At 26.7% G+C, this 14223-nt stretch overlaps 1 protein-coding gene across 1 annotated transcript in view; it reads right to left on the reverse strand.

Moving 5' to 3' along the window:
• Positions 1–13537, reverse strand: part of LOC107439907 (Inositol 1,4,5,-trisphosphate receptor) — a 100677-nt gene extending 87140 nt beyond the window's left edge. Inside the window, 11 exon segments of the mRNA XM_043040886.2 lie at positions 287–386; positions 2511–2767; positions 3400–3546; positions 3862–3945; positions 5133–5231; positions 5337–5495; positions 6864–6950; positions 8323–8438; positions 9057–9127; positions 9227–9366; positions 13217–13537. Coding sequence (XP_042896820.1) covers positions 287–386; positions 2511–2767; positions 3400–3546; positions 3862–3945; positions 5133–5231; positions 5337–5495; positions 6864–6950; positions 8323–8438; positions 9057–9127; positions 9227–9321 — 1215 coding nt within the window. The 5' untranslated portion in view covers positions 9322–9366; positions 13217–13537.
• Between the last annotated feature and the right edge of the window lie 686 nt (positions 13538–14223).

Below are 14223 nucleotides of genomic sequence, written 5' to 3' on the forward strand. Positions count from 1 at the left end.
ATTATTATAGAATTTAATATTATACTAAAAAAAATAACCTTAAAACATTGTTTTGCAAAATAATGTTTTTTGTTTTCAATAAGTTTCAAATTTAAACAAGTTTCAATCAAAATAATAATAATAATAGTAATATTGCTATGTCATTATAAGTTATTTATTATTGGAGCACAGTTTTTTTCCATTTTAATTATGAAATTAATGTGAATTTTAATTTATAAAATACTACACAATTTTTTTAACAGTAAATTTCAACTCATTCAGCAAAAATTTAAAATCAATGACATACTTTTGACATAACAGGTCGTTCTTCTTCTTTATCAATTGGTATAGTCGTGCTATGCACCCAAGTGTTGGTACATAAATGACGTAATCTCACATATGAAGATCTAAAAGGAATTAACAGAATGGCATAAAGAAAAAAAAATTATTAAATAAGTAAGAAAATAAAAACTTTTCATCACTTTGTAAGGCAGTTAAATTGCACTATTTCTAAAGAAGAATTTAAAATAAAATATTGATTTGTACCTGATTTGATTTTGAACTACATTCTATTAGAAATTCATCCAAAAAACGTATGTGAACATTTATGAACAATGTTGAGAAAACAGCAACTTAGGTTTCAGAATTCCAAAATATTTTGAGCATTTTCACAATATTTTGAATTAAAGAAGTCACACTGTCTTCTATGCATACTTTTTAACCGTACTATTGAAACATATGTTATGAGACATGAATTTGGCAGATAAAATAGCAAAATTGTGAAATATTGCTTTATTTTTTTCTTAAAAAATATAGTTCAGAAAAATAATAATTTTTACGTAGCAAAACTGTGAATTATTGTTTTTTTTGGGGGGGGAAATAATATAGTTAAAAAATAACACTAATTTTTATAAAAAAGATACATGGTTCTGAAAATATATCATTCACTTGAGCAAAATGATACATTCCTCACATTTTTTCCTATAAACGGCATAATACTTAAATTACACATACATCTAAGGAACCTGTCTGAAAACTTATGAGTAATTGTCTAAAATAAATTAATCTGAGATTATGAAGACATACACCAACAAAATATAACATTCACACCACAATAAAGTCTATGATGAAAAACTATTAGCATTTTATTAGATATTTGAAATTTTAACTGAAAAGTAAGAATTTTAACAATATCTTCATAAATAACAAAAGCACGAATAAAAACTATGAAAAAACAGCATGCAGTATATTTTGTTAAAGTGCAATTTTATATAAAATAAACAACAGGGTGCGTCGTCAAATTTTTCAACAAAAAATAAGCACCTTTTAAGCACTTTTCAAACACTCAAAAAATATTTTTGAGCACTTTAAAAAAATATCATACTTAGGTAGAGTGAACAAGTTTTTGACAGTTAAAGGTTTTATCCTTCCTGTCAATAAAAACTCTTGACAGTTTTTTACTATAGTCAAAAACCCAAAATTTTGGCGTAAGGATATTACCTATTACACGGGTGATTGTGAGCCCAAGTCAAAATTCCAAAAAATTTCTTGACTAAAAAAAAAAAAATCAAAAAATTGGAAAAAAATTTTAACAAGGTTTTTTCCTTTTTCTCAATATTTCTTAGCTTACTTAAAATGTATTTAAAATTTTACACATACCTATACCATTTACACATACCTACGATGACCTGGAGATAAGAATGGAAAAGTAATTGAAATTTACAAATATGTCTTTCTTGAGTTTATGATTATAATAACTATATACTGATAAAAAATGAATATTATTCTTGAATATAAGCTTATCTGGCTCTCCCTTACAAAAAATAAAATAAACTTTGTTTTTAAGTTCCACCTTTGAAAATTTGATTTCCGGAAACTTTTGGGATCAATGATTTTTTGAAACGTCTAAACCTTTGATCTGCGGAAACTTCCGGGCGGAAATCCGGATTTTTTCAGGAGCACAATCAGCCCTACTGTTATAAATATGAAGTATTTTTAAATTATCAATTTAAAAGTAACTGAATCCTGAAATTCAGAATATCTTGTAAAATACAGCAAAGTTGCACATGAGAGTGGAAGAATCTCACTGAATCCAGCTCAGTGTACGCACATGCGGACCCGCAAGTATTTCATCAAACGAATGGCGTTTCCATATACTCGTCGGTCCGTACCGACGACACACCGAAATAGATTGGGGTTGAATTCATTGTGAAAACGCTAAATAGAACATTGCCATTTTGCATAATTTGTGGCCAAAATAAATATGGTAAAGAAAAAATATTTCATTTTGGAAAAGAGAAAATAAAGCACTTTTTAAAAACTCCCTATGAAAAAAGTACCTTTAAAGGCTTTTAAAAAACGAAAATCGAAAATAAGCACCTTAAAGCACTTTTTAAAAACGCTACGCACCCTGAATAAGTTTACAAAATTACAAATCAGAGAGAAATTTATACAGTTGAAAATAAATAAAAATTGAGGTTAAGATTGTTAAAATTTAAGGAGATAAAAACAATATAAGAAAATCTCCATACTGAGGCACTAAATCATCTCCTCTTGAAAGAGTTGTTGCATCAAGTTCAAATATAGAAGCTATATCAGTAGAGTGTGGTACAGCAACTAAGCTAAACACCTGATTATTTGACAAACCCCGTAATTTCGATCTCATGGCATCAACAGTGTCATCATTATCTACTTCAGCAGCTAAATAATGTCCCGTTGCTAAATGTTTAAATCTGAATAAACTGTTCCAGTGACCAGCACCTCCTCTGCAAGGGTCATGCTGTACCACCTAAGAAATAATGATTTTTTTTTAGAAATTACAACATAATTTATGCCTAACATGGCTTTAATAAAACACAAAACCACTTTTTCTAGATATTTTTAGCCATAGTGTAATGAATAAAAAAAATTTTCTTGATTTTTTTTCTTTTTTGATTTTTTAAGGGAAAAAAACAATTAACAAGAATGATCTGAATTGATACATTTTTATAAAAAATTACATTATTCAGTTTGAAAAATATTGTCGAAAGACATTAGTGTTTTCTCACATTTGTAAGGTAATGTAGTCTACTACAAATCTAGTCTATGTCTAAGGCAGCCTCATAGATGCTCTGCATAAAAAATGAGAGCTTTAGTTTGAAAAATAAAAAGTACATTTTTTCTTAGTAATGCACAAACAAACTACGGAATTAGAGAAAAACCAAAATTTTAACCAAAAAATAAATTTTAATTAACCATAAAATCAATTTACTTGTAACTATTAAAATATGCATTCATGTATTTTATATTTCTTCTTATTTACTAATGAAAAATAACATTCTACAACTTTAATTGCTTTTAAAAAAAAATCATAATTTTAAAATAATAAGAATTACGATTATTACACACTTATGAAAAAAAATTACTAATGATAATACATACTTCAACTTCCCATAAAGCTTTGGAGCTGGTAGCAGCAGTAGCAGTAGTACGACCAGTTGAACGAAGAAATACATATTGAGTTTTTTTATAATCATCCATTGTTAAAAACTTCTCTTGCTCGGCGTGAAATAATCGAACAACATCTCCCTAAAATGGTAAATTTCAGTTTTAAATTCAAAGTTATTAACTTTTCATAATAGGGTGGTAAAGTAGAAAACAACTCAAAAAGTAGAAATAAAAATAATTAATTTGCAATTTTTGCATTGAATTTTCCCTTTTATTATACCCTAGCTTTTGATATTCTCTTTCAGGAAAAACATTACTTGCACAATGTGGATAAATTTAAAAGTTCTTTTAATAAATTAACTAATTTCATTTATTCAATCATTTATTGATTTTTGATGCAAACATTTGAAACATTAAATTAATTAAAACTAATAAATAAATAAAAATGAAACTTACGCCTTTAAGAACATCATCAATATTTTCCTTATACTCCATAAAAAGTGATATTTTCCAACTTGTATTCGAATTTACAGCATTAACCTGCGTAAATATGGAAATATAAGTAGAAGACAAAATTGCTTAACAAAAATAAACCCTACCGAAAAGAAAAAAAGACTCAACAAGTTATTTTTAACCTTAGAGGTGATAAAATAAACTAATCTTTTTAACATATCTAATATTTGGGGAAAAAATCTATTGTCTAATCTAATCTAATCATACCTATCATTTTACACATGTTTTAATATGATGCAATTTTTTAATGCGATAGAAACATGTTCAAACTATTATATAACATGATACTATTTTTCCTGAAAAAACTCTTCAAAAAATTGACAAAAGGGAAACATTTATATTAATATAAATGCACAAATTTTTTTTTACTTCTATGTATATCCCTTTCACACTAAGTAGCAATTGTAATATTTTAAATTATACCATACCCTTCTGTTTATTAAATGATTAGAAATAATTTTTTTCACATTTTATTATGGATAGTCAAACATTTTTGGACTCTGCGCTTTCCCTTCATTAAATAACCCATTCAAACAATAATTAATTAAGCTATTGCAATCAATGTGATTTTAATTGCTAACAATGAATTTATTAATATTAATAGCATGGATACATAATATATACATAATATGGTGATATATACACATCATAGTGATGTTTGAAACAAGGAAAAAATTTGATGTTAATGTAAAGCTTGATTTTAGAAGGAAAAAAAATTCGAAAAAAATAAATCCTTTTCTTGGAAGAAAATTTTATTTTAATAAATATACTGTAACATTAAAAGTATTATTTTGATGCACATACTTACAACTTATTTTGATTTTTAAGTATAAGTATATATTTTGATGTAGTAAAGATTTTTACCCTGTTGCATAATAACTTTTTGAGGTGGAAAAAAACTTCTTGTTCTGCTTTTTCCATATTATTTCAACCAAATAATAAAATTAAAATATCCATAAAAGATAAAATAAAAACAATTGGCTCACTAAACAGTGGTTCAAATAGGATGTGAAAGAATAAACAATTAAAACAAATTAATAAATAAATAATGGAAAACCAAAGCTTCATGGTTTACAATTTTCAAGCAATGATAACAAATAATCAATTTTGAAAGTTAACAAAACGAAACTGAATTTCTGAAAACAAAACAAAATTTTGGAAAATTTAACACCAATAATATTTTTTTAAAAAAAAGTTTATGTTTTTAAACTCACTTCTTTGCATCCTGGATTATCCTGGAGTTCATAATTACTAGCATGTAGAGGTTGCCCAGCATTTACTGGTGTTAAAACGACTTTGTCTCCCACAACAACCTAAAAATTGATTTCATTATACCAACAGTAACTACATAATTAAAATATTTTTGATACTACGTTATTTAAATCAAGTCATAGTTAATGATAGGGAAAAAAACATACATTATCTCCTGTTGATCTCAGTTTATAAAAAGGCACAATGTAAAACCAAGAGCCTTCATTGCCAGCAGAATCTAGACAAACTCTCATTGCATTTTTTTCTAAAAGTGCAGGCAATCTTTTATTGACAGTCAGATACTTGTTGCTCTTCAGATGTAATAACTACAAAAAGAAATAAATAGATATATTAGAACTCCTTTAATGAAAATACAGAAAAATATTATATATTTTCATTTTAGCATACAATAAGTAATAAAATAAAGAGATGGCATGTGGTACGTCCACATGTGTAGAATTTAATTATGTTTGTCCTATATGCAACACATATGTTAAGCATAACATACATATTAATGAAACTTATCATTTTAAATTCCATAAGAGCAGAAGACTATCTTTGTCCTGATATAAATTACAGAGAAAACAACTTCATAAAGATAACAAATGGAAATAAATCAAGATATACAGCCGTTTCGATAAAATTAAAAGGCTTTAAGGAATACCATTGAGTCTAGCATTCATTTCTTTTAAGTTTTATCTTGTTTTTTTCTCAAACTTAAAATTTTGAGTCTTGTTCAAAAAATGTTTAAAGATAGGCAATGATTGTTTCTGCAATTAGCTGCAGATAAACTCTTACTAGTATCAGTGTTCTCCCTAAGTGTTTTTAGAAGGGCAGTCCACCCTGCCTGCTCTTTGATCCCTATAAATGTGCCCTCTTTGTCCTTTTTGTAAAAATAAACGGCCAGCGATAAATAACATTGCCTTTTTATTCATATTCCATTTAAAAATAATAATAATTCACTGTTTAAATAATAATTACATACTAGCAAAATTATCTGTGCCTATAGGCTTTATTCTGCTAATAAGTTTAATTTATAATATTTACTTTGTTAGGGTTTATTCTAAACTCATTAAATGTTTATAAGTATCTCAAAGGGGGAGGAATAAGAGATACTTATAAACATTTAATGAGTTAAATGTTTATAAGTATCTCTTAATACTTATAAACATTTCTTCTTCATTAATAAATTTTAGAATTATTTCTTAAATATATACCTATTTTTTAAAAAAATGCAACTTTAAATGTTTATTTCCTCACAATTTTTAATTCAAATTAATATAAAAAGCTTTCCAAGTTGTTTATCAATTATTATTATTTTTTTTTTTACTTTTCATTTTTTTTAAAAAAATATTCAGAGATTGTCTTTTTAGCATGCTTTTAATTATTTTTATAAACTACAAATTTTCTCTTACCTTCATGAGAGAGAATTATTTTTTGAAATACACACATAAAATAATATAAGGGGGTAATTTAAAAATTGTTGAGGACCAAATTCAGTATCTCACACATAGACATAATATTACAAATTTTGATAAATTTTTACAGTGTTGTTCCCTTTTCTGAGAGGCAGCACCCTGCCCTTTTCGATACCTAGGGAGAACTCTGCTAGTATATTATGCAACAATCGAATAATGCACACATTATAATTTGTAAAAAGTTTAAATTATCAAAATGAAAACTTGGATATTTACTTGCATAACTCCACCATATTGTATAACAGTGCCAATCAATTTCTTATTTTCAGATTCATTTTGTTTCTTTTCCAGCTCTGCAGCATGCTAAAATAAAACATTTTGACTTTATAACAATCTAGAAAAATAATTAGGCTTCACTGAAATGCAGTGAAATACTATACAATTAAATATCTTTTGAGAGAGGAGTTTTGAAACTTGAGTTAGAGATTAAAAATTAATGCATCAGCAATAATCATTTTAATTTCAGCTATCAAAATAAACTTTTCTAAATATGTTGATAATATAATAAGAAAAATAGTTTAGTGAATTTTTAAAAAACATCATATGAAAAATTCATTAGTATACGACAAAGAAGCAATAAAAAGTATGAATTGCACTACTTTTGATCTTAACAAAAAATAGAATGAAGTCATCTGTTTCAAGGATCACAAGAAACACTTAAAATAAAAGCATAAAATTTCATTATTTTTTTCAGCAATAATGATTGCAAAGTTTTTTAAATGGGTTCATTATAAAAAAAAAAGTATAATAGAACTCAATTAAAATTGGCCCGCATTTAAAGAAATTGCTGTTCTAATGAGCAAAATGGTATGCTTTATATAGTGCAATGTACTCTTTTAGGGAGCAATGTTTTAACTTTTTCTCAGATTTAATGTGGGAAATAATTCTAAAAGCACAGAAAAGTTTTATGAAAAGAAAAAAAAAGCACACTACACTATTTTTTACATAGCACTTACGACACTTAGAATGATAACACTTGCTATTTTGGTCCATCAGTTGTACAAGCCATTAGCAAAGGGTTAAAACTTTTAAAGATAATTTGGAACATAATTATTGTAAATTAAAATAATCATTAGTTAAAGATATTGATAACAGAGAAAACCTTTCTAGAAAAGAGGAATGCCAATCACATTAATAATTAAATCAGCCCATTGCCTTGTTTCCATAAAATAAAGGAAGAGTTTCGAAAGAATTTGTATATCAGAAATGTGTCTAAGTGTTGCAAAAGCATTTCTGATTTTACAGTCACATGTAAGAAAAGTAATTACTGTGCTTATCTCTTCTTTCATACAGGCCCAAGACATTAAATTATAATAAAATTAAAGTAAAAAAAAAAATTTTTTTAATTGTGAGCAGAATTATAACATAATGATTTCAATAATTCAGCAAGATTAAATGTTCAATACATATTGAACACACACAACACTTATAAAAAAAAGGGTTGAAAAATATGAATATGTCAAGCAAGTTTAGTCCAATTAAATATTAAGGATCAAATTCAAATAAATAAGTTCAACATGCCAATATAACTGGTGATTATATCCAAATAAAGTGATTATAAAACTTTCTTGCAAAAATAAAATCTAATACTCATGAATGAAATAGAAAACTTATTTGTAAGTACACCAGATTTATTTAAAATACAAATTAAAATTTAGTAAAATGAGGATCTTACATGCAATTTCTTTAGGAGAACAGCATCGGTGGCACTTGTTGTACTCTGTTTGGCAGCCTTTAAAAACTGTTTCTGAGCAGAATATCTGCTCATAGGACACATTCGAAAAAGGCAATCTAAAATAAACACAATAACTCACGATCAGTTAAATGAACAAAGAAAATTATATAACATTTTCCATGATAAAAGCTATTATACAACTATTTGTAAATATTTTCATATTAAGTTTGAATATTTATTAAACTGATCGCTAGTTAATGTACAACAATTAACCAAAAAGGAGCCATTAACCATATCTTAAATAGAAAACTAATACAACCCTATGTTGTTGTTTTTAACAAATGTAGTCATAAATTGGCCCTTAACATAGTACTTTCTAATTTTTGTGGTACATTTTACAAAAAAGGTTGCTCATCTCTGTTTTTTGACATTTTTATAAGAACAACTTAACATTTTTCATTAATAGAACATTTTTCACTGAAGTAATTATTTCATTCGATGAAAGTACAGGCCTCATGAAGTCTAAGACTGTTCAATAATTTACCAAAGAACTTGATTATTTTTCTTTGAAAATCATGTTATCTTATTTATTTTTAGTTCAAATTTAAAATGTTACTATTAACTGTGAGCCACACTTTTTGCACTTTATTTAAATAGCTATTTATATAAAAAAATTACCAATATACATACTTTGTACTTTTAAAAAAAATAAAGAAATAAAAATAACTACTGACCCCGAAACTTCTTTGGTGGAGTTGCAAGATCTCCTGCATCTGGTTGGACGACGCATCTGTCATCTACTAAACTGAAAATTGAATATACACATATTGTTTAACATGGACAGAAATTAAAAGAATAAATTTTTTTAGAAAGCCAGAAAGAAAACATAAGAGTGTTTACTAACCCTAAAGTGCTCAAAAAGCCACTAACATTTCCTTCCGCATAGAGGGATACTATATCCCCAATATGCAAAAAACTTGCAGACCCCATATCAGCCATTGCATTTCAGCTGTATTTAACAGCCTACTTTGCAGTTCTGCAAATCTATCAAAAATTAAGAAGCATTAAAAATCAATTGTTTCAATATTTAGAAATAGCAATATCGACTAAAATTACATAAACTTAACACATTAAAAAAATAAGTAAACACTTTAAAGCATTTTAAAATAAAAGTTTCTAGGCAGAGTGCCAATTAAAAAAGTAAATAAGTTTTGTTGTATAAATAAAGAAAAAAAAAGAAGTTTAACATGTAACTTTGCATGAGAAAAACTAGCCATCTTTTTATGAAAACTGAAACTTTATTTATTTTAATAACTTCAAAATGAAAATGCAACAGAAAATTTTTTAAAAAACAATAATAGAAATAAATAACAACTACAAAATTTAATATTTATATTTCAAATATAGTTAGGATTTCTTCCAGAACACTGGGAAAAAGTTGCATGAAATGGAAAAAATAAAAATGACCAAAACAATTGTTTATTGATAAGTGTAAGGTCATCAATAGCTTTGGACTGTATAAAAGAGTTATAAGTAATGCTAGGCGACGTAATTTAAAAACAAACAATTTTATTAAAGGATGTGGCGATGGTTGGTTCAGCACCCTGCAGTTACATACAACTACTAAATCTACAACTACAACTTTTTTCCCTTGCACGTGTCACTTACCATGATTGGATTTAACAATAAGTATTAATAATAAATATTGAAAAGTAAGAATAGTTTAAATTTAAATGAATAAAAATTAATATCATTGCAAGAAAGTTGAAAGTTTTTTAAATTTATTTTCTTTTAAAAAATTAACTATTTTCTTATTTATTTTATCCTTATACAGAATTTTAAAATCTATAGGTATATATTACACGTAAGAGGTTTTCAGTATTCATACTTGAAGTTAAAAATCATGGCAGTAAAAAAATACTGTGCTATTTGTAATATAGAATTCAATATGTGATTTGTAAATGATAATAATCAGTAAATATTTCTCAAAATAATAAAAATTGACAGTTATAAAATTTGATTATTAGTTATATTTCACAGCTCTTTAAATAATTATTAAATTGTTACAACTATACCGTTTTACGCATAATTTTGAAGATACTATGGTTGTTTTACTTTCTTCAGAAACTGATTAAATGTATCAGGGTGCATAGCCAAATTATTCAACAAAAAATAAGCACCTATTAAGCACTGAAGAAATATTTTTAAGCACTTTAAAAAAGTATGATAATTAGACAGGGTTGCAAAGTTTTTGACAATTGACGGTTTTATCTTGTTTTAACCATCATGTCAAACAACATGTACTGCATCTTTCTGCATAATTCGAAGAGAAAATCAACATAGTAAAGGAAAAATCTCATTTTGGAAAAGGGAATATTAAGCACTTTTTAAAAACACTCAATAAAAAAAGCACCTTTAAGGCTTTTAAAAAACGGAAATAAGCACCTTTAAGCACTTTTTAAAAAAGCTACGCACCCGGTATTTTACTAAACAAGATTTCAAAAGGGTACTTGCAAGCGACGTCACACATGGGTGTTAAACCTTATAGGCTACTGAATTGTGGCATTCATTTCTGCCAGGTTTTGATAGACAATGAAGTTGAACAACCACTTGTCACATAACTTGGCTTGATGGTACCAAATTAAATCTGTTCTAAAAATTGATTTATAAATCACACCTAATAGGTGCGATATTAAGATGTTGACTTGTTTATACACAACCATCTAATTTCAGAAATTTCCTACTTCTCGAGTTACAGGTACCCAATTATAAACTATTTAAAAGAATTAGATCAATATTTGAAATTTCTATTTTAAAATTTGTTTTTTTTTTCTCCCTTTTTCTTCAAAAGGTTGGAGAAAACTTATTTCTTCTGGGGTAGTTTTTTAAATGTCAATCAAAAAATAAATATGCCATTGCTGATTGCATAACTACTACATAAAGAAAAATTAAATAAAGAATATAAAGACTTTAAAATATACCAAATATAGCAGAGTATTAGTCAAACTTTCAAAATTTTATGAAAATCAGGGGTTTAACTTCAGACAGCAATTAAACCAGAGAGTCGTTGAATGTGAAATATCCAAGCATAATACGCAATAATAGATAAAAATAACTTAGCCTCAATTTATCCCTTTCAAAAACAATTTTAATATGTTATGTACAACTAACTTTGCATTTTCTCTTATCATATCTTCTTGAAAACAATGGTTCTCTTAAGAAATAATAATTTAATTTATTTTGAAAAAAAGTATTAAGAAAAGTGAACATATTTAACCCAAGATTATTTCAAAAATTACAACGCAATGAAAACTTTTAAAACACGCTATAAAGCTACAAATTTAAAGATCCCAGAACATCAACCCTGTCGGATTCAATAACGTTGGCAGCGCCATCATACGGACCCCAATTTGCAATGGATTCTATTTCTTTCTCATCCACTGAGTTGCACAAAAGATTCTGTTCATCCCACCCAAAGAATTTGAAATTCCATACTTTTAAAAAAGATTTTACAATAGTATTTGTACCCATATTTATTATTTAACATACAAAGTTTATAGGAGCAGCACATATATTTCTTGTTTTATATAAATAAATAAAAAAATTATCTTGATTAACTGGTAGCCTCGCAGCATTGGATATTGCATCTTAATTTGAAAAGACGTCTGTCGGCATCTTTATTTGAAGGCAAATGTACATATGTAGATAGAAATGTAAAATGTTTTAAACTTGAGAAAATTTTGAAACTTAATAATTTTCTTATGTTTTTTAGTTGCAGAAATTTTTATGCTTCCTTCTTTCAATGGTCAACTTATACATTGACATATATACCAGAAATTTGCTAATTTTTAATCAAAAATACGAAGTCAACCTAAACAAAAGATCGAGTTATGCGCCAGAATATATGATAAGTTTTTCTTCATAAATTATTAAGTCATTTTAGAATACCAAAGAATTAAGATATGGAATATAAAAAAAATATATCAATGAAACTATGCTTTCAAGAATGAAATATGTGTAGAATTCAGAATAAAGCACTCACAAGAGGAAAACTCATAGCCACCTCCAGGATAACTGAAATATATTTCTTTCTTATTTATTCCACAAACAAAATGTTTAAAACTTCACTTGGTGAAACACAAAAATGTCTTACTTTTTATGTTATAGAATATAATTTAGGATCAACAATATGTATTCAGCTTATTTCGCATCTATATTAAACCAATCCTTTTAAAGACTAATTTTTATAACAATTTACAAGGATTTAATAAGATATTCTAGATTTAGCATTAGATTAAATACTAAGTTAAAATATTAAACATTTAACAAACTATCATCACTTGTAATTTTTGGATAATGATCAAGAAACACAATAATTATCCCTGGAACTTGAAAATAGGAAATTAAATTAACAAAGGCTGTTCATTTTAGACTGCCTAATCCAGTTTATGACTGCAATTATTTATCTTATAAATCAATAGCACTATTGCAAATTTGGATGTGAAAAATAAATCAATTCTGATCTCCAGAGAACTATCAAAAATCATTAGCTTTTGAGGTATATGTGTGATAAGAAGCATTTTTTATTTAAATTTTAATAGTTCATTCCCGATTTGGACAGCTTTTTGCACAATTAGGTAAGTGCTAAATTCGTAAAAAAATGGGATCAGGAAATAAAATTTTTGGAAGGAAATCAGTTGCAAACATCTTAACATAGAGGAATTATTCGCAAAAGAACGTTATTCTCAAAATTTCGATCGACAGTAAAACTAAACGTAAAAATTATATTTAAACTTGTTATCAGAAAGAAAATTCATATCTTTATTAACTAATCAAATTGATATTTATGATTGTTTTAATACTGATAAAAAAAAAATATAATAGCTGCACTTACCTTACATCGCATGATTTCTAATTTTATAAGTCAATAATTTTTAATAAAAACTATAAATTGTGTTATAAAATCAGGAGTTATAGTAGAGATCAAGGAACCCCGTTCATTAAAACTAATTTGGAATGTCGGATGCAATATTGCAAAAAAACAATGATTTGCATTCATATACAAACTGCTAGAGCATTAAATTAAAATTTATTAAAAAAATTAACACATAAATAAACTTTAAGAGATATTTAAATTTGTCTCTATTGCCAGATTTCAGAACCAAAAGTTTTAAGTTGGCCTTGATTTTTATCAGGACAAGTTAAACTTCATTGTAACCGTCAAAATTCCAATAGCAGTTAAATTTACGATCTAGATCAACTAGTAACCGCGCCAATGAAATAATGAACGATTTTAGCATGACGTCACGTACCTTAACAATCCATTCTGCAAATGTGAAATATTTCTTTCTGTATACGAGTTTTGAGTGATTTGCCATTGATTTCTATTTTGATAAGAATAAAACTGTTCGAGAAATCTAACTGCATGGCATCTTTTTATGACTGCGGTTCAACATAGGAAGAAAAAAAATAACAACAGGGTATTATTTTTCTCACCAATTTCACAGATAATAATAAATTAGCGAGATATTTTTAAAATACTTGCACTATACTTTGTTTGTTATTTAAAGTCTCATTCGTTTCTATTTTTTTGGAATCTTTATGAAAACTTTGATTTCATCCCGTTTCCCTTCAAAAATGCTGGATGGCAGCAAATCATTAATAAGCTATGACTTATTACTTGTGTGACATAGCTTACAAAATAAAATTACTCTACCGGTAGAAAACACATTGTAGCGTATCTACCACTACAAAATTACAATTACAATTCGCTAGTATATAAGACATGTTAACTTGATTCTATGAAGGGGTACTTTTTCATAGATGACGGTTGACATGATCTGTAACTTCCAGCCCCACATTGGTGACCTTCGGACGTGATGTGAACACGATGAATCGTTC

Source organism: Parasteatoda tepidariorum, chromosome 4 (genome assembly GCF_043381705.1).
Source record: "Parasteatoda tepidariorum isolate YZ-2023 chromosome 4, CAS_Ptep_4.0, whole genome shotgun sequence".
NCBI classification, from domain to species: Eukaryota; Metazoa; Arthropoda; class Arachnida; order Araneae; family Theridiidae; genus Parasteatoda; species Parasteatoda tepidariorum.